Source organism: Seriola dumerili, unplaced genomic scaffold (genome assembly GCF_002260705.1).
Source record: "Seriola dumerili isolate Sdu_G_001 unplaced genomic scaffold, Sdu_1.0 BDQW01000219.1, whole genome shotgun sequence".
Classification (NCBI taxonomy): Eukaryota; Metazoa; Chordata; class Actinopteri; order Carangiformes; family Carangidae; genus Seriola; species Seriola dumerili.
Genome location: NW_019174474.1, coordinates 1,783,320 through 1,806,257, shown reverse-complemented (window position 1 = coordinate 1,806,257; position 22,938 = coordinate 1,783,320). Strand labels below are relative to the sequence as shown.

At 42.7% G+C, this 22,938-nt stretch overlaps 1 protein-coding gene across 2 annotated transcripts in view; it reads left to right on the top strand.

Annotated features, from left to right (window-relative positions):
* Positions 1 to 5,377: 5,377 nt before the first annotated feature.
* Positions 5,378 to 22,938, top strand: part of znf710 (zinc finger protein 710) — a 24,334-nt gene continuing 6,773 nt past the window's right edge. For both annotated transcript variants that reach the window (XM_022754747.1, XM_022754746.1), the window contains exon 1: positions 5,378 to 5,442. In XM_022754747.1, the coding sequence (XP_022610468.1) occupies positions 5,398 to 5,442 (45 nt within the window). In that variant the 5' untranslated portion in view covers positions 5,378 to 5,397. The remainder of the gene's footprint in view (positions 5,443 to 22,938) is intronic.

Genomic DNA, 22,938 nt, shown 5'->3' with positions numbered 1-22,938 from the left:
AGGCAGAGATGAAAGCAAAATGAGAAAGATAAGAACAGAGTGAGAGAGACAGAGAGGGAAACGGAGGAAGAGATAGATAGTGTACAGAGCAGAGAGAGAGGTAACCATGGAAACAGGAGGAAGGTACAAAAGAAGAGATAGACAAAGGGTTTGATTTAAAAGAATGAAACTTGGACGAAAGAAAAGTAATTCCGACTGAAATTTGTTACCGGGAGGTGGAGGAATAATACAAAGGAGTGACGGCCATAGAGGGACAGTGGCTGTGTCCCTACTATCTCCTACAGCCAGTTTGAATGTGGTCGCCTCTAACCAGCATATAAAGGCACTCCAGAGACCTCTAGTGTTAATAGGCTTCTGTGGTTCATTGTGGGCCTCACCTTGAGTAAATCTGGGGCCATTTCACTATGTAGGACACTCACAAGATCGTCAAAATCGTGTGTTTCCTTTATGTACGTCTGTCTGTCACATCGTCATTTGAGCACTGACACAGAGAATATGGTGAGACCGTACAGTATATTTTATAAGCATACTTTTCCATGAATCACATAGCAGGAAGAGACTTCAGAGCGACTAAAATAGGATAAAGTACCTTGGTAAAATTCCTCTCCCACCTTACTGCAATGAAAAACTGCATTCCTGATAAGAAGATATGAGTTCTCCATGGTCCTACATTGTGTTTGCTGACTTATTGAATGAACTTGAGGTGCATGTTGAATTCTGCACTGTTGACTATCCTTTCCCGCTGAATAAATGCAATGTGCCCATATATTAGGATTCATATTTGTATATCTATATAGAGTTACAGACAGACAGAGGGTTTTTATTCTGTGGTTTTTGAGTCTCTTGTGGCTATCCCTCTTTCTCCCTTCCCCCTCTCTGTTTTTCTCTCCTCTCTGTCTTTCTCTTTCGTCCTCTGTCTCTGTTTCTCTCACTCGCTCCCCCTCCCTCCCTCCCTCCTCCCTCTTTCTCTTGATCTCTCTCTCCTCCTCTCTCTCTTGCTCTCCCATGCCCCCCTCTTTTTCTCGCTCTCTTATGCTCTCTCTCTCTCCCTTCTCTTTCTCTCTTTCCTTCCATAGCTCTCTGTCTCACTCCCTCGCCCCCCTCTCTGTTCCTTTTATATCCTCCTTGCTGAATGCTCTTCTCCTCTCCTCCCTCAACTCTGTCTTTTCTCCTTTATATTCAGTCTTTTTTTTTTCAAGCTCTCCCCACACTCCTTTCTCCAATGTTGTCTCCAAGCAGAGCTACTTCATTGCTAATATTCTGTCTTTCCATTTAGTACCCCCACTACAAAATGGGGAGAGTAATCTTTTATTTAGGGTTTTTTGCTCTGGCCATTTCTGCATCCTGTCTTGAGGTTTCCGTAAGAATGATTTGTTGAGGGAATTTAAGACTTGATTTGTTTAAATTTTATAATACAAAAAAGGGAAAAACAAGCAAACATGGAAAGCATCAATATTGAATCAGAAATGCAGAAAATGCTGCAGATTCTTGTTTGTTTATTTGCTTGAAGTTGACAGTGATTCACCTATAGTCTACCTCGTCTAATCATGTATGCTTCTGCACATTTAAAGTTGCTCTCCCTCGCAGCAGCAGCGAGTGAGGCAATACTGATAAAGACTGTAGCTTTGTTTTTTTTTCAGTTTGTGTTCTCTGTCTGTGTGTCCAGTCTGTTCTTACTGACCTTAATGGAAGAAGCTGGAGGCGTGCAACTAGGGTGTGGCTGCTTTTATACACTTTTGCTATATTCCATCTGCATTGCTTAGATTCATGCTGTGTGAGATTGTCTGTTCTGTGCTTATGAAAAAGCCTGCTGTGTTTTTTTTTTTCTTTTTTTTGTGAAAGCTTAATTACAGCAGCTAATCATGCTTGAGACTTACTATTATATCAGCATGCCGTGCAGAGGTGAGACTGATCCAGCACTGAAAATAACAGAAGGTGTGTGGGCTTGCTGCCTGAGACACAGGTCTGAGAGGAACGGCCAGCTAAAACATCAACATCAGTCCAATAACTCAAAGTTCAAAACACAGAGCAAACTGATTCCTCTCTTCTCTTCCTTGCTTCCTGATCATAAGAAAATCCTCACCTGAACACTGTAGCTATAACAACCCTATACAGAAACATACACAGCATCCCGTTTGCCTGACAGTGAAAGGATGTTGAATTATAGCCATCACCCAGCACAGCGTCTCACACACAGCCAGAGCAAACTCGGGCTGTGTGCAGCCTGTCACTGGGCTGGATGAAGAAACAACACTGACAATGTGAGCTCGCTAACATGCAGTAAGAGGAGTGGGGTGTATATATATGAGAGACTAACCTACGGCTGATGCACTTTCTCCACCATATTGTCATTTGCATTTGTCAGAATGTGTACTCACGCTTTTTTTAACCAAAAAGAAAGAAAGAAAGAAATAAGGAAAGACAGAAAGAAAACAGAGTTGTCATCAATGAGTCCTTTGCAGTTTTATGATTCATTGAGCTTTTCTCAGGGGTAAAACAGACAGCTGATATCTGAATCTGCCCCCCCACCCCCCTCTTCTCTCTATCCGTCTTACTCTTTCTTTCTCTCTTCCTCACTCTCTACCTCTCTGACTTGCTCTCTTCCTCTTGCTGAAAAAAAAAAAAAGTTATAACTTTGACCTATATCATGGAGAGGATGTGACACTGCACTGCATGGTTGTCCTCCTGTAGATAAACAACACAAAACCAGGCCTGGGTTTGGAAATGGACAAGTAGTTTCTGGTATAAAAAAAAAGAGAAGAAAATACAGCATAAGTCATATGGACACCCGTGTCAGAAGTGTGTTGTTTCTGGGCTGTGGGGAACTGAAAGCCCGTTGGTGTCAGTGTTGTGTGTGTGTGTGTGTGTGTGTGTGTGTGTGTGTGTGTACTTGTCCCTGATCTCAGACATCAGACAAATGCGCACACGCAACCACGCACAAACACACATTTGAAATCCCTGTTGAGGGTTAGTACACTTGAGAGCAGGGCAATGGCTTACTTCCCTCACACTCTCTTTCTCTCTGTCTCATATGTACATAGGAACCTGTAGAAATCTAAGAACTGAATGAAATTTTACGCTTATTATCTATCGCAGCCGTCTCCACTGTTAGTTCTCCGTGGCCCTACACACACAAATGTACCCAAAGTAAATGGACAGGCAAGCAGGTTTTGCTGTTATGAAGATTCAGGCCTGGAAAGGAGCCAGTGTATTTCTTCCCCAAACTTTTGTTGTCTGTGTCTTTTTCATTTTCCCCATAGGCTAGTTCTGTGTTGTTTTATGTACGTGTCCCTTGTTGTTTCTTCCATGTGGTTTCTTTGTCTTTCAGCCTCTTATCTCTTTGTTTCTTCCCTTGCTCTCCTTCTATTTTCTCTCCCATTCTCTCCCTCGACTTCCTGCTATCTCTCCCCCTCACTCACACCCTCACTCAATCTCTTTCTCTTTCTGTCTCTCCCCCCTCCCTCGCGCTCACTCTCATTCCCTATCTCTCCCTCCTCCCCCTCCGCTCCCCTTTCTCTCTATCTTTCTCATTCTCGCAGCACTCCCAGTCGCTGATGATTGATCAAGGTTTTCAAGGTTTGCCCTTTCCTGTTATTTAGTAGGAAATGTTTATGCACAGTCCTCAGCCTCACAGTCACAATTGGCATGTGTCCACACAATGTTTGTCACGCTCGCCTGCACCTATAGATATATGTTTAAAACAACACCACCCCCCCCCCCCCCCCCCCCCCTCCCCCTGTTTACTAGTTAAAAGGTAAGGTAAGCTCTGGTATAATAGAATACCTGTCTAATTATCAGGATCATCTTCAGTGCCGACTACTTAAGCACACAACCTGTACTTAGCCCGCAGGTACTCTGCCGCACTGTTTCTCAACACAGCCTGAAAGAAATCTGGAAGTTCAATAGTTAATGTCTTCCCTTGCTGTTTTTCCTTTTCCTCACTCTCTCCGTCTCTCTATCTCCTTTCCTCTCTCCATTCCCTTTGCTCTCACCCCCCCCCTCCTCCTCCTCCTCTCCTTCATTCTGCACCCCCCCCTTTTTTCTCTTTTCTCTTGCTGATGGACTCTTCTTTTTTATTTTCACACTCCACCATCCCCCTTTTTTTCTTCTCTCTTTTTCTCTCTCCTTCGTTCCTCCTGCCCCCCCCACCACAGCCCCCCCTCCTCCGCTCTTCTCTTTCACTGCATTTTCTTTCAACCCTCCCTCTATCTCTCTTCCCATCCCCAACCCCTCCACCACTCCCCTCCCCTCTTTCTTTTTTTCTCTTTTATTCTTTCTTTCTCTTTCTTTTGCCACATCCTTTCTTATGCCCTCAACCCCCCTCCTCCCCCCTCCCTTCCCCGTCTCTCCTTTCCTTCTTCCTCCTTTTTTGCTGCATTCTCTTCTTCCCTCCCCCACCCAGCTCTCTTTCCTTCTCCCTTTTTCTTTCTGTCTCTCTCACCCCCAACCCCCCCCACCCACCCCCCCACCCCTCCTCCTCTTCCTCCACTCAGCTTCACTCCCCCTCCCTCTGCTTCTTTCTTCCTTATTCTTTCTCCCCCACGTCTGTCTCCCTCCCTCCCTCTCTCCTAACTGCTTTTCTCTCCTTTCTTTCTCCTTCTCTTTTCTTTTGTCACTCAATTTTTTTTTCTTCTGAATTTCTCAGACAGTATACTTCAGGCTGTCTCAATAGTTAATTAGTTTGAATCTAGAAATAATGGCAGCAAACTACACGGTCTCTGGAAAGTTAAAATTTTAGCATTTCTCAGACATTATCTGTCTGACTGTTTTGCTACTGACAGACGCACCTCCACCCATAGTCTCTCTGAGTGTTTGTGCATGTTGTGAAAGTGTGTACGTGCCTCTGAGTGTAGCTGCTTACATACATATATATAAACATGTTTGTGTGTGCGTAAATTCACATATATCTGTCTGCACGCACAGAGAGGAACTACTGACTTGATTTTATAATTGTTTGTGCGTTTGAGCACACGCTCATGAAAAAAAAAGGAAATGCAAAGTATAAAGTGTGATCAAGAAAAGATAGAGCTTGTGTCTCTGTGTGCCTTAAAGAGAAATGTGTGTTGAAGGGTCATGCTAAATTGTATGTAGTGAGAAAGGGAGATAAGATGTGTGTGTGTGTGTTTGTAAGAGAAAAGAGGAGAGAAAGAGAAGTGAGATGGGAAGGAGAGGGTGGGAGGAAGAGAAAGAAATGGGGTGATGCTGTGTGTGTGTGTGTGTGTGTGTGTGTGTGTGTGTGTGTGTGTGTGGTGGGGTGGAGGGCTGGTGGAGGGGGGCAGGCACAGTCAGTTCTGATAACAGCAACAGTAGGAGGAGGATGAGCCGTGGGACCGCCCCACTCTCCCACAGATATAAATAGGAGGTGGATTTTTTTACTCCACTCATTTCTCCTGAAGGATGAGATCCCTGAAACACCTCAAACATCACTCCAGGAACAATGTGGTGAGTTTGAAAGCTAAAGATGCAGAAAGACGTGTTGCCATTAAGGGTTAGGGGGTGTGTGTGTGTGTGTGTGTGTGTGTGTGTGTGTGTGTGTGTGTGTGTGTGTGTGTATGGGGGGGGGGGGGTGCTTAGTTGTTTTGCAGTTAGTTGGTGAGGTATTTACACTCATGTCTGTGCGTGAGTGTGAGGGGAAAGCCTGATTACTTTTCACATTCATATGAGTACCGCAGTGGGAACATCTTTTAAAAAAGATAAGAGTTGTGTTTCTGTCTCTGCCGCACGTTTTCTGCTGCCGCTCTAATTGTTTGTCCTTAGGTGTCTTTCAGTTGCAACTTTAAATGTGAAAGTACGGACTCTTGCAATTACTACCCTACCTTCCCTGTCTCCTTGTCATTTGTCTTTTTCTCTTTCATTTTGTCAGCCTTTCATTTTGCTTTGCTTTTTTCTTCTCTCTTCAGCTTCCCCTCCCTCCCTCCCTCCCTCCTTCCCTCCCTCCCTCCCCTCTTTCTCTCTCACTCACTCACTCACTCACTCTGTTTTTCTGTCTCTCTCCGCGCCCCCCCGCACACCCCCCTCCTCGCACCCCCTCCCACTCCTTTTCCTTTCTCTCTTCCCTCCTCTCACATGCTCACTCAAATCTCTCGTTCCCCTTCCTCCCCTCCCTCTCCCCCTCTTTCTTTATCTTTCAGCCCCTCCATCTCATTTCTCTCCTCCGTCTCCCTCCCTCCATCCTCCCCCCGCCCACAGCTCTTTCCTCTTCTCCTTCCTTCTCCTCCCTCTCTTTCCTCTCTCTTCTCACACAAACACACACACACACACACACACACACACATCACACACACCACACACACATACACGCTTTCAAATACAACACCCAGTCTCTTTCCTTTTCTTTTCCTCCACAAACACACGTCTGTCTCTGTCTGACTACTTTAAAAGCAGTAATTATAAATGAACGTGGTTATCAAGGGGCATCCAGGTCTACTCCCCTCTCCCAACATACACACACACCACACACACACACACACACACACACACACACACACACACACACACACACACACACACACACACACACACACACACACACTCACACATGTGCACACACATAGATACACACACACCTTTATTCCTGCAATATCACTATCTCCTCTTCCTTTTTTCCCTTTTCTCCATCTACTCTTTTCTTTTCTCTTTTGTATTCTGTCAGGAAAGGAGGCAGCCTCTTGCTTGTATGGCACAGAGTGAAGACTAAGTGTATAGTCTGAAAAAGAAGCAAGAGTGAGAGCTGTTCTCTATACATTTTCATACCAGTTAGATTCACCTGAAACCAGTGGCCTACAAAATACTCACTTCTCTTTTACCACAGAGAGTCAGTTTGATCATACCACAATTTTTTCCTCACAGTTTCACTGTTCCGCTTTCACATGCGGCAGGGTAAACATGTGCATGTGGGTCTGAAACACTTCCCGAACCATACAATTATGTTAGCAAGTCTTATGCATCGGTCTGGAATACAGAATGAGCTTCGAAGCTCAATCGAATGTCTGTTATGGATATGAGACTGCCTGCTGGCATATATATCTTGTTAAGGAAGCCCAGTGTGGCAGGCATTATGAAGTCGGCTACGAGAGAGTCTCTGAGTGTAAAGCTGAGACACTTTGCTCCTCATGAATGGGACAGATAGCTCCAGTGATGAGCTGACTTTGGTCAGCCAGGCTGCGGACCCCACAGGAAGTGCTGAGGACAGTCCACGGAAGTCAACTTCCTGGCTGGACCTGCATCCCTTGTTGTGTTCTTTATTATTCTAAAGCCTGTCAAGGAAGAAAGTGGGGTGCTAACACAAGATCTGCCTTATCTTTAAATCTAATGTTCTGTGGATTCAGAGCAAAGAAAAAAGGCGTAGTCCAAATGCAGCTTCACAGAGTTACCCTGAAAAAATGATCTTAGTAGTCTCCTTGAGTCTTGGGAAGAAGAACTGTAATAGCTTATAGTGTCAATCTGGGCACTGAATCTTCAAAACTAAATAACATCACATTTCAATATTACGGCCACAGAAAACCTTTTGTTTGTATTAATAGGAACGTTACCAATATCATGAGGCTACAATGGGGAAATGGGGGTTATATGAGGAAACATTGTGAAAGGCGGGTTTGTAAACAACGGATAAATAATAATAAAAAAAAAACTAAACACAGAGACATATTATTGCTTCTACTTTTTCTGACTTATGTTGTATTTTTCTTCCAGGAGGAGGAGAGTAGCGCGCTTTGGTGCGTACTACCCAAGATGACTGAAGGCCAAGTGGATGTGGCACGCAGACGGAGCCTGTGGTGGTGCTATCTCTGGCTCAGGCAGCTGTTCTTGGCTCATCTCCCAGAATGAAATCTTGGCCACCATTGCTCCTATATGGCTCTACACTGGGGAGCCCAGAGAGTGCCCCCCTCCTCCACCTGGAGCAGTAAGCCCTCGATCTCAATCAGTAAAGGGAACCAGCTTGTAGGGGCCACGCATTGGGGTCTGTCCTATGGCTGACCTCGGACTATGGGGAGGTTCCAGCAAGAGTCTCACACCTCTTACGAGCCTGGGATTATGAGTCGTGGAGTTGACGCCTGCCGCGATTAGGGCCAATTGGCGCTACCTCATCTGTCGGGACGTCAGCTCCATGCCCCGACACTGTAGTGAAAAAAGACGCCTGCCGCCGGCGGACCGTCTGTGCGAGGACAAAGCTCAGGAACGAAGGAGAATTAGAGGGTTCACTCACACAAAGCTCCAAGGTCCGCAGGCTCAGGTTAAAAGGTGAAGACTTGACACTGATACCCCTCCTTCCTTTTCGGTCTCCGCATTCCCACGGGTGCAAACATGACACCAGCGGGCCCGTAACCGGTCGTCCATCAACTCTGGCACAAAGTGGGGCGGAGAGGGTCACGCTCTCTCGAGGTCCCAAGCAAAGGGCATTCCCACCTGCCATGGGTAAAGAGTACAAGCCCATTGAGGGCGCCCTATCGAGCCTGCCGGAATCACAGCGGTGAATCGTCGTGCTCATTGTGTGAACCAGTTGGACTGCAGGTGGAGAGGCACGAGGGGCACTCCACGGGGCCGACTCAGCACCAGAGATCGGTGACAAGACCGAGAACATTAGGAGTGCAACAAGATAGAGAATGGCCCTCCCGAGAATAGAGACGATGAAGCAGAGTTGAAGCTTGGAGAGGGAGGGAAGTGCAGCCAAGAAGAGATGGCTTGGCGTAGGAGAGGGACACAAGAAGAAGAAGATAGCACTAGACAACCCACCTTAAGACTGGCGAGACGCTGGGAAGTCCTCTTGGAGAGGCCTCCGGCTCTGCATGCCCCACCAGTAACCGTACCATATGAGCGCTTTGGCCTATCAGGTCGGTCAATCTGTACGGGTAGGCGTTACGGCCACCACAGTGCGGCTACTCTCCTGCAGCGCCTGGACGCTGAGATGAGAGAGAAATGGCCAGAGCATCACAACGCATTAGGATGTCATGGAAAGACCTCAGGAGAGGATCTTCAAGTTCACCAGGCTGAATGTCATCGCAGCATTGAGCCTGGTAGTTCTTGGTACTCATTTCATACGTACAGTAAAATTATTCTGATGAAATCATTATCTGCGTTGACTGTGGCGGATGAAGGTGTCTGGAAACGTCTGGCAATGCCTATCGCCATGTGTGAGAAGTCCCTACACATTTCCCTCTAGAATACATTACACTAAAGTCCCCACTCCTTCTCACATCAAATTGTTTCCCCTGGCCCATAGACCAGTATAAGCACATACAGATTTCCCATCGATTAATATAGGTCCCTCAATTGCAATCTGATGGGAAAATTCTGGGTACATTCCGCATATTCGTTCCGAGCAAATCTAATTCACACACAGAGACATCACGGACTCTTCCTGTTGTGCGCTTCAACCCATCTCGAAAGAGGAACCCTGACCTGTAATCTTACATTAAGGTGTCTATTAGCTGAATTAGTAATGTGTCAAGGAAGGCTTTGGCTCCCAGAAGACAGCATGACTCACCAAGGCCCATAACATGAAGACGGAGTCCTACATTCGCTCTTTCCCAAAGCGACATCCTCTCTAGAACAGTCGGAGAAAGAACCCCTCATACATACACGAAGTCCTCTTTTTTTCAGGGTCACTTCTTGCTTGAGCGAGAGCCCTGCATTTTGGACTATCGCGCTGTCTTCTCGTTCTTCTCTACTTGCCTCTGAACAGTCTCGCAAAAGACATTAGAGAGTTTAGGCAACATAAGCCACGGAGGAAACATATCTGTACGCTTAACGCGACGAATGGTCCAAGCTGCCACGTCTCTCGCATTCCCTCTGACCAGTGTGGTCCTGGAGTTTCTACGGACAATATAATAAAGAACACAACAACGCGCCGGAGCAACTCGCTAGACAGGCGCCAGCCAAGGAAGTTGACTTCCGGGACTGCTCCCAGCCACTTCCTGTGGGGTCCCGGGGCAGCCTTGCTGAAACCAGTCATGCAGGGCCCTACGTCAGCTCAACATCCAACATGCAAGTCACTTGGGCGAGGCATGATTCCTTTGTCCGATCTTTAACCTGCACCAAAGGGCATGGCACAAGTGTATACTCCAGTCTTTTGCATGATAAGCCACCCTCAGACACGTAGCGGACCACTTCACCGCTTTTTCGCGCGGTAGGCTCGATCGTTGGCACGTTTTGAATGCCTAGCACTAACACCACTCGAGCCGGCTCCGTCACCATATACAACAAGGACTTGCACTTCACTACTCACAAGGTACTGGTCAGCCAGGCAACGGCAGTCGCTCCATATCATCCACACATTCAAGAAGGATACTGTAGATATTGGACGCTTCCGAGATGGTCACATTGTCGGCTCTATTTCTGAACCCTCTACCAATTTTATGAGTGATCAATGCACGCACTAAGAACATGGCTAAAAAGTGGACTAGGACTTCTATAGTGAATTCCATTATCAGGACATCACTAAACACCGTGTTCTTTATATAACACAAGACACACATTCTAAACGACTATGATAAGGCGCAATCTTATTATGGAAATTTTGGTGTAAACTCACCTGGCCTTGCAGTCGGTATCTTAGCGGTCACTCAGATCAATGTGAACTGTAAATCGCCATGCTGTCAGAGAAAAATAGGAGAACATCTGCACACTTGCATCAGTCGTTTTTTGTACCTAGAAAATTTCACTAGCTTGTATGTCCTCTTGTATCTAACATTTAGGTGTACAAATGAGACAGAATGAGGTCAACTTTTGAGTGTAGTGTTTGTGTGGCTCAACCCCCCCCACTTGCATGTGTTTGCCTAGTGTCTTGGGTTGGTGCAGGATGATAAAAAGTCAGAGCTACACTCTCCTGTGTTTTGTTCGTCATGGGTATTCAAATGCTCTGGAGAAGTACTACTATGTCCTTCTTCCAATTACTCTGAGATACAATGTCTGCTTTTTATTACATGTTCTATACCTATATAGGAACAACACTAGTAACACTTCACTTCCGGTGCCATATCAAGCAAGGTATCTCATCCTTGTGCATTCCTGAAATCGCACTTTTGTTTAATAATTATAACAAAAGACGCTAAAAAGAAAGAAAGACGATACGAAAAAATGAATATGTGATTATTCTTGAATCCTTTGTTAGACATATGGGAAATAATGGTCCACACTCACGGAGGATCAGTGGTCACAATCACTTGGGGGCGGGAGAGAGTCATAATGGAGTAGTCTGTAGTCAGAGTATTTGCGATCAAATAGCCAGAATGTCAAGATGTGCACGAGATGTGAGTGTAACGAGCTACGCGAATCAGCATCGGAATGCAATGCTTGTGTTGTTTTGCCTCTCGCTATGTGATTCTCAGTTATATAGTTGTTGCTCGTCGCTTAAACCAATATATCTTTGGCTCAAGATTTGAGAGTTAGAACATCTGCCTTGAGATAGCAATTTGTGTAGTTGTTTGTTGTTTGCCTGCCTGATGGGTGGTTTTGAGTTGGTGATAGCAGTAAGTTGTGCAATATGGTGTGAGCGGGTCTAGAGTGGGGGCAAGAGTGAGTTTAGTACACTGGCCTGTCCCTCGCCCATAACGATCAATGAACAGAACGCGACAACTCACGATTTGAATCCTCACGCAGATCGTGAGGCCCTTTCCAATGCCACGTTGCTTCAAGACCTTTGTCCAGAAGCAGACTCTTAAAAACACACATGATTGTCCAATCCTGCCGGTCAAGCCCTTTCAAAATGCAAGGTGATGAAGTCAATATTGGAACTTTAAATTACAGTTCAAGGTTCACCAACTATCGAGGTCCCAGACAAATGGGACGGGTGTTTGTATTCGTTTAACGAGTGAAATAGAAGGAAAAGTAGGACTCTCTGGGATGTGATGTGTGTGTTGCGAGGTAAAGTTCGTATACGCAACGTAGGATAATGTGGTTGAGCATACGCTCTCGCTCTGTGTGGTAATGTGTGTGTGTGTGTGTGTGTTCCGCTTACGATTTGGCAATTGCGTCCATTTGCCGGGGCAGGGAAAGCATTCAGTGCCTTACAGTGACCGAGCAGAAATGTGCAACCTGATAGGGGCAGACGGCTTAGCCGACACATGAAGGTCAACAGAGCAGTGACGGAGCTTAGTCTATGGAGTGGCTCGGAAATAGGAGTGAGGGCACAAGGTGTGGAGATAGGGAGGGGAGACGGATATCATGCAAAGCTAGGTCTGCTTCAATGTAATATCAGCTCTCTACTTTGAAATAGATGCAGCGCGGTGTACTGTGATGATGGAGAGATATAGCTGGAAGGTGTGTGGGTGATGGAGTGGACGTTTAGGGTGTGTGGGCAAATTCCTTAGGTATGAGGCATGGAGGAACTGTCTCTGCAATGTGGGTGTTACATGGGTGCGAGGTTATGTAGTCGACTTCAGCTCCTGTCACCTGGAAGTCACTGTATAAGACTCGAGCATGTTACTTGGGTGTGGAGAATCGGGCGTGAGGTGGCAAGGTTGGTGTTTTTTGAAGGTGGGTGGTGGCGTCGGTGGTCCCAGCTGAGCCATCGCCATGTGATGGGATCTTAGGTCAAAGCAGTATTTAGAATGCCGTGAGGATTGAGCACATGCTGTCGTTCTAGTCACGGAGGACGTGATAGGGAAAGCAGGGAAGGGAGGGGGAAGGTGTACTGCGTCGGTAAGTAGAGGGGCTGGGGTGTGTCTTGGAGGAGGGGTCTGGTGGAAGTGTGTTTCTAGTTAGAACAGCGGTCGGGTAAGTCAGGTGGAGTTTAGCGAGTCTTTACCGTTCTCTTTACTTCAGAAACCTGGCAGGGACACTGCCAGAAGGCATGACAAGGGGACAATACGAAGGAAGGAGAGCCTTATGAATTCACAGATGAGGAGGACGGAGGCAGAAACACGGCGTATGGAGCTAAACTAACAACAATCACGAGCCGGACATTGACGTAAAAGGTCTATGTTCAATGGACGTTTATTTTACACACAGCACCTTATTGGGAAAGGAGCACATGAGGGCGTTCAAGTATCTGTCATCGACCCATTTAGTTAAAAATGACCCAACTATCGTAAATACACACAAGTGGAATTAACATATGAGAGAGCACGAGATTAGTATAATTACGTTGTGCTTTAGTGATTTATGTTATGAATGTTAGTCTAGCTATACATAAGGCCTATAGAGTTCTTGGGTTTAAAGTATGATCATGTTTCCTTACTAAGGACAAGTCGGAAAAGGTATATCCCTCCAGCAAACTGCACTCAATTACTGAAATGCAATCTGGGAATCACTCGTATTGTGAATAAACAAAAATTAGTTGTGAACATGCAGAAGTCCACCTTTTTTTTTCTACCCCTGTTATTCACTATACGATATTTTACCACCGTCTAACACAACACTAGCGAGTCTAAAGCACATGAATAGTATTAGTATAATAATTTTGAGAAGAAAACTAAAGAAAAAATAGGATGCACAATCTTTAGCGTTTAAAAACATAAGAATTACAAAAAAATCTATATACTATAAAAGAGTGCACGAACCCCTATACTCGCTCTGCACCCCCCCCCCATCCCCCCAAGTATAGCACACCTAACACAAAACCAAGCGACCAACACACACATCAACTCATCGCCAAGCCATAATTTTGGAAAAAGCACATCTATATATATCTTAAGCTCACCTATAACCCTTAGCATTAAAGGGACACAACACTGGTGCATTGCTTTGAATACAATCTTTTACGGCACATTTCCTATATCTCACTACACTTCAACCCAAATTTGCTAGGTCCCCTCAGTTACTGCCTCTGGATGGTAGAAAATGCTTTAAGAGTGAAGGGGTGAGATGAGAAGGGAACTACAGAGTGGATTTCACTTCATCCTTCCGGGAAATGAGTGGGTAAAAAAAATCACCTCCTCATACTTTTTTCATCTTAGCTCAAATATGCTTGTTTGCGCGAGGAGCAAAGGGTCACACAGTTCCACTTTTGCATTTACAGGACTGTTGCAAATACACACTCTTGTAGCCGTTCCTTGAGAGAATAGTGATTTGATAAGTTTCATTGAGACTCTTGTCGAGAGTCTGGTGACTTTGTAGTATAGCTGCTCCTACTCTCCTAGTACACAGACAACTCGTTATCAGCTCACATCCTTGCTCCATAGACTTGCCTGGATACCAGTAATACCAGACATGCGTTGCACTGAGGACCACTCAGCTGTCATAACTTTACTATACGGATTTCTCCTAGAGCTATCACACAAATGCATCACCCTGTATTGATCTCTAGTCTATGAAATGTCATTGTTTCTGTGGAATGTTTTTAAGATCACTCACATTGACGAAAGAAAATTCACAACATTCACCACTTTCTATGACCTATATGGATAGGACGCCCTTTACCAAAGAATTGGATCAAATCTTGGCAGCTTGGGCAATGGTCAGATCTCTTTTACCTTGAATGTGATTGGTCACGAAGATGGTACATTGGAACATTCTCTTGGGGTCCAGTCAAAGCACTCTGAAAATTGCATTTTCACGTTTCGTCTTCCTGTTCCCCTCCCACCCATCTGTAGATCTCTTCAAAGATTACCACAGAGAACGGATGTGGTAACAGCTTCTCTTTCAACAAACCTCACATCTTTCCCTAAAAGGTCTTCACACAAAGACTGCAGTAATTTTTTCAAATAGCAATGCAAACCCTGCATCCACTGCAGTTGTTTTGCTTTTTTTGTTTTTCGTTTTTTTGTTTTTTTAAATGGAATGAATCTCAACAAGAATTGTCCCCTAAAAACTCGGACAGAAATATTAAGTTGCCACCATTGTCTGCGAGAGCGTGAAACATCCATCAATGCTGTACACTGGTCTCAAGTGATGAACGAAACCTCCCAACAAATGTGACAGGGCCATGACCTCATGGATAAATGATTTGTGGAAATGCTTCAAATATATTCAGTTTTCCCGCAGTGCTTTAGCTTTTCAAACTTGTACCCTGCAAACAAGGGTATCCATTTGCATGTTGATATAAGCGCATTTAATAATAAAAATGCTCATTTTTGTGCGTTTCTCAGCTTCTGTGTTCACTCATCACCTGTTTGAAGTGGATGTAATACAAAGGGGAAGATGTTCAGCTTCAATGGCTTTCTTGATTAGACATTAGTGTGGAGATAATCGTGAATAGAAATGTTATGTAAAGTTGTTACCAGACAATACTGGTAAAAAGTAATAATTTATTTACCTTTAAAAAAAAATGGTTGTGCTTCACTTTGTTCAAAGAGAAAATACTAGTAATAAAGTAGTAATAAGTGAATCAATTACAAGGGGTTTATTTGGGCAAATTATGTTTTGACACAGCTTCGTCCTGCCCAAGGCATTAACACAGTACTGAATACAGTATTTCACATTACTAGAAAATAAGAACCTTGTTAAATAAGAGGAAGGATTGTGAGGGAGGGCATCAGGTTGGAAGGACATCTCTCAACTGGTTTAATAACCTAATAGAACATAAATAATCCATAAGACAGTAGTTTTTTCCTTCAGTACAAAATGCCAAGTGGATTTATTGACCTTTAGTTAAAAATGAAGGTACAAAAAACAGAAGAGTGACAATTGCATTCTCCAGGCCCAACTATAAGTTCCTTTCAAGTCCCCTTCACTTGCCGAGGGCTTTATCCAGATTTGTCTTGGATGGCATCCGAGGAGTCTGTAGTTATTGGACGTAAGTGAATCGTTCACTTGACAATGAAGAAGACAAGACAGAGCAGATCAGAAATTTCCAATGCTACGCTTTGGGAAACAAGACAATATAACACACAGCAATCAATTAGCATACAATTATTATAATAATAATAATAATAATAATTAAAAAAAAAATAAAAAACAAAAATATATATATATATATATATATATATATATATTATATATACTATATATATATTTTATTAGGGTTTCGCATTGTTATGTTGCTGGTTAATAAAGGCATTATCATTACTCAAATATTAGCATTATCATTACTCAAATAATTAAGCACTTTTTAAACACAGTATGACTCGCTACTACAAATTGTTATTAATTTTTTAAAACATCAGCTGTCCCCCTCCCAGTATTTACGTGTCTCTAGTGTCCCAGAGAATAACCACCTTCATCACAAAAATAACATCCAATCATTGGCAGATGTGGTAAGCTTGCATTGTCCTAATGGATAAAAATTCTTGAAAGTAAAAGATAGAGACAGGGCAGCCAACTAATAAATAATCTAGAAAAGATATCAAGTCCATGTGCAGGAACAAGTTGGTGAACCAGACAGCATCATACAGTACCTTCACCCAGGCTGCCCAACCTTAAGTAAGGGTTTAATAAAATGTTTTCAAAAAATCTTTCAATCTGTACCTGATCTAGATGGACAGATCATGCAAATACATGTGCAGTTTGTTCTTCTTCATTCCCAAAAAAGTGAAAAAATGTTCATTGAAAATCAAGCAAAAATGCACTTTTAATATTTCATGATATTAGAATCCTTTAAAATCTCCTGGATCCACATTTTGAACTGCAACAAACACCAATCAATTTTTTTTTTGGACCATGGCCTCAACATTCCAAACTTCATTGATATCAGTCGGTGTTTTTCAAGATATTCAGCTAACAAACAAATTAACAGTAACAAAAACAATACTCTCTGGCAGGGGCAATGAAACTTCCCTCAAAACATGCTCAAAAGACATGAGGCAATGTTTCGGGCCGGTTTCAAGTTTCCAACCTGTATTACATGCTGGCAGATTTAGAATCAGGGTAAGAAACATCCGTCTTAATGTAAGTGTTTCACGCTGATGGGTGGTGGTTCCTAATCAAAGGGAATAATTTTCATCTAAAGTTACAAAGGAAAATCTGCCTGAAAAGCACAATCCATTATTTATTTTAAGTGCAATTATAGGCTTAATGTCCCAAAACTAAAGATGCCTCATGGACTAAACGATACATAATTCAAATTAGACTGCAACTAATGATTATTTGCATTACTGATAAAAATCTATCAACGTTAATCTTAAATAATTGGTTTATAAAATGTCAGAACTACAGTAAAAAAAATAAATAAAAAAATGCTCTTACATTAACAATTTTCAGAGGCCAATGTCACTCGCCAATTTCTTGTTTTGTCTCACCAACAGTCCCAAAACACAAGATGTTCAACATACAGTTAGAAGCACATCCCCAGTAAGAGGCTGAAACGATGGTTATGTTTGGTTATTTTTGCTTTTAAAAAAAGCTTTTAGCTCAGTTTAAAATCATATTCCCCATCAAGCGATTAAATGAAATATTGGACCTTCATGTTCCTTAATAATTCCTAATTTTCTACCGACTATTTATGTCCCAGTGCAAACAGAAACCCTATCTCCACAATAGTTTCCTCATGCTTTTTATTCATACATTTTTTAGGTTTGTGATGTTACATAGGTACAGAAGTTTTCCACTCTTTATTTTTAGAGTTCTCTGGGGCCAGACCTCTTCCTTCAACCCTCAAGACGCCTCCCAGGTAAAAACATGGTCGGTTGTGTAAACCATGCAGTACACCACAAAGACATTTAAGTTTTTATTTTGCTGCAATGATGACTCCATCAAACTGAACTTGTTTTAAAGGGTGTGCCTTTTCAGGACGTGCTGGCATGACAATGAGCTGGATGAAGATCCCTATTGGATATTTTCAAGCACGTAGCTGACAATGAGGGATGAATCTGTAAACAAAACTAAGAATAAGTAGCAAAAACTAGGTGTGTCTCATGAAATGACCATTGAGTGCAACCATCATCACTCACCCATGATCTTTTTAAGTAGTAAAAAACTAAAGCATACTGTACTGGGAAATAAACTTACTTGGAAAGGCCAATGGATTGCGCCTGCCGAGGTCCCTTGGTCATATGTACACGCTCGACAGTCTCAACGCAAACCCTCCTCCAGTGGTCTGGAAACCTGCAGACAAACAAAGACATTAAGAAATAGCCATGTCTCCATTCCAAGGTCAGATGTTGCTATAATTATAATACTTTCTCTTACTTTATAAGGTCGGGATTGCCATCGAAGTTTGCCACGATGCTCCAGGCCTCTGGTCCAGGCAAAAATGCTGGCAATGGGGTTGGTGCTGGTCGCTCTTCCCTGAAAGTAAAGTTGAGACAATGTTAGCTTTTTTAACTACACGACAGGTATTCTTTATAAATAATTCTGAATGCAGAGCATCAATTGTAATGCTAGTTTATTGGGCATCTATGGAATACTTCTTACTCTCGATTTCACCAACATGATGGCAAGTATTAATCACAGATTGCACGGTCTGTTTTGCTCTTACTTCTCTCTTCAATTTATTGCTTTTTCTCTCTATTTTTTCCTGTTTTGTTACCCAGCTGAGATGCTTTCCAAATGAGGACTGACAGAACTGTGAATGGCTTACTAACCTTTGGTGCTCCACGGTAGTGCCTGGTCACAGTGCCATGGGCAGCCTCAGCCTCAATAGTCTTGCCATCAGGGCAACGAGAAACTGATGTATCAGTGCCAGAGAGCCAAAACCTATAACGGAAAACACAAACATCCTGCTTTAGTGCAACCCACAATGCTCAAAACCTGGCGGTGCTTCAAAAAGCACTTGTAGGTTTCACTATTTTGTGGGAACATAAATTTCGAAGAGGCAGAGGAGTTTTTCCCAAATATCTCACCTGTGGCAAGGAATAATCAGACTGAACAGCTCCATCGTAGTTCTTGCAAGCCCACACAAAAGGCTCCAGAAGACTTAAGCAACTTGGGCGGACCATATCATGCAAATAAGGCCTGTGCTCAATACCAGATCTCAATTTGTTCAAACTCAGGCTTGTAGTTCCTGTAGAAAGCAAATACAATCTAAAGCAATTTTTCTGTTTTTCTTCAATTTTTCAAAAATACTTAAATAAATGTATGCATTTACAAAAACAAATACTACCGTGTTTATATGTCAACCCAACAACCCCCAAAAATATGAAAAAAGAAACAAAGAAAAAGTTTTAAATAAACTCATGAGTTTGTGAAAAGCCAAAAAGGGGACCAATCAAAACCAAGAGAGAAGGACACTCCACTTTTCAAAAGTATCCTGAAAGATGTCTTTAAACCTGCCATCATAGGCTTTAAGAAGTGGTGTTCTTTGTGCTCATGTAAGGGGCCACTTTGCCATAGCATACTGGAAGCAGTTTGTGTGCAAAGCTGTAATAGACTGTTGGAAAGAAAATACAAACTGTTCATGAACTGCTGCTCAGGTTTTTTTATCAGTAGTAAAGGGTTAACAACTGTCCTCTTGACAAATTGAGAGTCGCCTACTATGACTCTGATGTTGTTAAATTAAACACACCCCGCTCTGAACGAAAGCCAACCAAAACAGTAGCGAAGCAGGTTGAAAAGTGGTTGTCTACTGCCAGCAACTGTTGTGTTAATTTTACAAATAAGCCCTTAGGCAAGAATTTAATAGTACTATCAAGGTTATCTTCAAGCATGAAAAAGTGAAAAAAAAAAAAAATGAAAGCTTAGGTATTGCAGTGTATAGTCATGAGGGAATTACAGCCTAAGTTACACCAATCCAAAAATAAACGTATGAATTAAAGAGGTTTTTATGAATATTTTTTAAAGCTTGTGCTTTTAAAAATGAAGAAGAAAGGGGTTTTTTTCCCCCCCACACACCGTTTGTAGCCTTTACCAACGGCAACTTCATTTGCAATGGGGGGGGGGGGAACATTTCAAATCTGACCAGCAAATCTTACTCAAGTATGTGGGACTTTTTTGTTTTTCTTTTATGCATGAGAGTGGTTTTAAAGAACAACAACATGTTCCTCTGTTAAGTATGAAAAATGGGCAAGCTGCAGTTTATTTGGGTTGATCGCACATACAGTACATTGCCCCATAATAGTATAAGTGCACAAAATTCAATGGCAGCAAATGGCGCCAATTAGATACCATTTAGTTCCTGTTTTGGCTCCCATTTTCTAAACCCGTTTTAAAAAAATGAAACTATTTATTCGCTGACCCGTTTAACAAGATTTAACATCTGCAGTAGGAAAAAAATGGACCTGGGGATGGAGCCAACAGTCACAGCGGGGTAATCAAAAGAGTTATTCAGAGAGGGAACTAACACGGCTGTTTGCAGTTTGTTTTTATTTTAATGGGATGTTGTTGAAACAACAAACCATCTTAGAGCATCTCCACCTTCCATTAAGTGTATTCTCCACCTCATCCGTGTTGTACATGCCCATTCCGCAGCCACCAGCAGGAAAATCAATAGACCTCCCATTCCTGCCTGCACTTCCATCAGCAGGTGGAGATAATTCTTGAAATTGCCAGGCTGGTCCTACACCAAAGTTTTTTTTCCCCCCTGTTGCTCGTACTGTTGAAACAAAAGCAACAAGTTTAATTAACCTTAAAAATTGGTAGAAAAAAAAAACAACAAACAAAAAGCATTACATTATAAGCTGAATTTGCTAGATTTTCTTTCAGCATTTAGAAGGAGACTCACCTGATCACCAAATGGCATGTCTGCCCGATGGTGATGGCTGTGTCCCCCCTGGTTACAAGTCCGGGGAATGTCTTCCTTGGCAGATGATTGGCCTTCACGGAGAGACGGTTGCCGCCCAGGATGTTCCTGATGGTTCCATTAGGGCTCTTCACATTTCTTCCAGCTAAACTCTAATATATAAAAAACATACCCAAATTACTTTAGAACATATGCTGGGGATAGAAACCAACACAGGGCCTCAGTTCATCTAGAGCTGCACTGCCAATCAGAATGTTTTTCATCATCTACCATTTAACTATGAGCATGCTCACCCGGAAGCAGCTGCGGTTAGTTTGCACACTGAAGAAGGGCATTTGACTAAAACATCTGTTATTAATCAGTTAAAATGGAGTGGTCGACTGGGCTTTTTTAGCAATTGTAACCTCTGTAAAAATGGTAGTAAAGAAGCCAACCTCCTCATGTTTTGATGTCCTGTTGTAGTGAAGCCTTGTGTAGAAACCAAAAACCCTTTTCACTGAACATGCTTGGATATTTCCTTTCTGCATAAGCATGCTAAGCTTTTTTTCCCCAAATTAATCAAGAGTTCTCCACTTTCCAGAAGACCCTTTTTACATAGTGTATTTTTGTCATGTAAATATCTTGGTATTTTCTCTGCTTGTACTATTCTCTACCCTAGTCTTTGTATTTAGGCTTGAAATGCAAAACACTAATGGGACTTCTCAATTACAGCTTTAACAGAAGTTCAACCAGTTCAAACTTACTTGCGATACCGCACAAAATGTTACCATCTAATCTGTAAGACAAATACACTTTGTGTAGTCCCCTACACTGTCTTCCAAAACTTTGATGGCAGTGAATATTAAATTCTTTCTGGCAGCAATCCAGGGGTTGTAAGTCTAAACTACTCAAACTAGAATAGGAATAATAAACCTTCCACTCTGGCCTTCATCAGGTGTGATGGTGGCACTTTAACCGCCACAGTGGTACTTCTTTAAGTACACGCCAGGCGCAGGAGTCGATGGTGAACTTGGTCATCAAGTCTGGTCACGGTAGTGCAGACCCAGGTCATAATATCTTCAGCTCAACATCAACATGGAAAGGATGAGCTAAACAAACAAAACAAATATAAAGAATTACATCTACAGTTTATCTAACTACAGGAGTACACTTTTGCTGTTACAGCAGGACCATTTCCAGTCATTTTTTCCTTCTGGACATAAAAAAAATATAAAAACCTTCAGCAATGCATTCTGGATCATTAACAGAAATACTTTGTCATCATAAATGTCAGAAAACATTCAAAGCATTTTATCTCATGCTTTCTCCACGTTTTTCTTGGCTGAGCCAACCCCACCATCCTGCTCTCTCCCAGAGGCATCAGCCAGTGAACTGAAATGAAACATCACAAAAAGCCCCTCCCCCACATCATACATACATACATAACTTCCACAATAACCCTCCCTCACTACCACCGTGTTTAGGTCTGTGAATAAAAAAAAATAGAGTCAGCCAGCGTGGGCATTCCTTCCTCTGTAGAGTCACACCAGTGTTTGTGTGTTATCCATCCCACCCCTGAACGCCACTTTTATCACCTTTTCTTTGATGAACTCCCAGATGATCCTGGTCCATCCTCGTCCTCCGTCCATCTCCACTCACGGCTGGGCCACTTTGATGGCGTTTGTCGGCATCTGTCCATCATACATTACAGAGGGGTTTTGAGTATACCGGCTTTCCATTCAACAACAAATGCTCATTTATCTAAGGGTTAAAGACTGCTGAGCAACAATCATAAACACAGGAAACTACATTGATTGGTAAAAAAAAAGAGATCCTGTTTTCAACACTGCCTAATCTGCAGAGGACAGGCAGTTATTTTTCTGGTTTCTGGTTTTCCATTGCCGTGATTAAGATTCCTGTGCCTCAGAAATAACCTGCAACAAACATTAATCCTATTATCGATTAATCTGCCCATTATTTTCTGAACACAGCATGCTAACGTCACCCAGTCTCCAATAGCCCACAATGCTATTTTGCACCCAGGATAACTAGCCAATGTGGACTATTTACACCTGGTTTTAAGCCTCTCCTGGTCACCTGAATGAAGTCCACACGGAGAGGTTCTGGTAGAATAGGCTTTCTAATGTTATTAAAAGGTCTATTTTAACCAAGTCCCGATCTTTTCCTTAACCTAACTAAGTAGATTGTTGTTGCCTAAATCCTAACCAAACTCCAATTGAGAACTCAAATATAATAATCGCCTGACTTCCTAAAAAATATCTGTTAAAGTTTTTTGATAAGTGCCTGACAGTGGCAGATGTTTAGAAACATTACCCGATGTATGCGCTTGCTTTCTTTAAAACTGACTTATCTGAGTTTCTTAACAAATGCATTTTTTTATGTCTTCCTCATAAAACATTTGCAAAGCCAATTTTTGAAAGTAAATTTTTTTCTGCTGTCTGATTTCT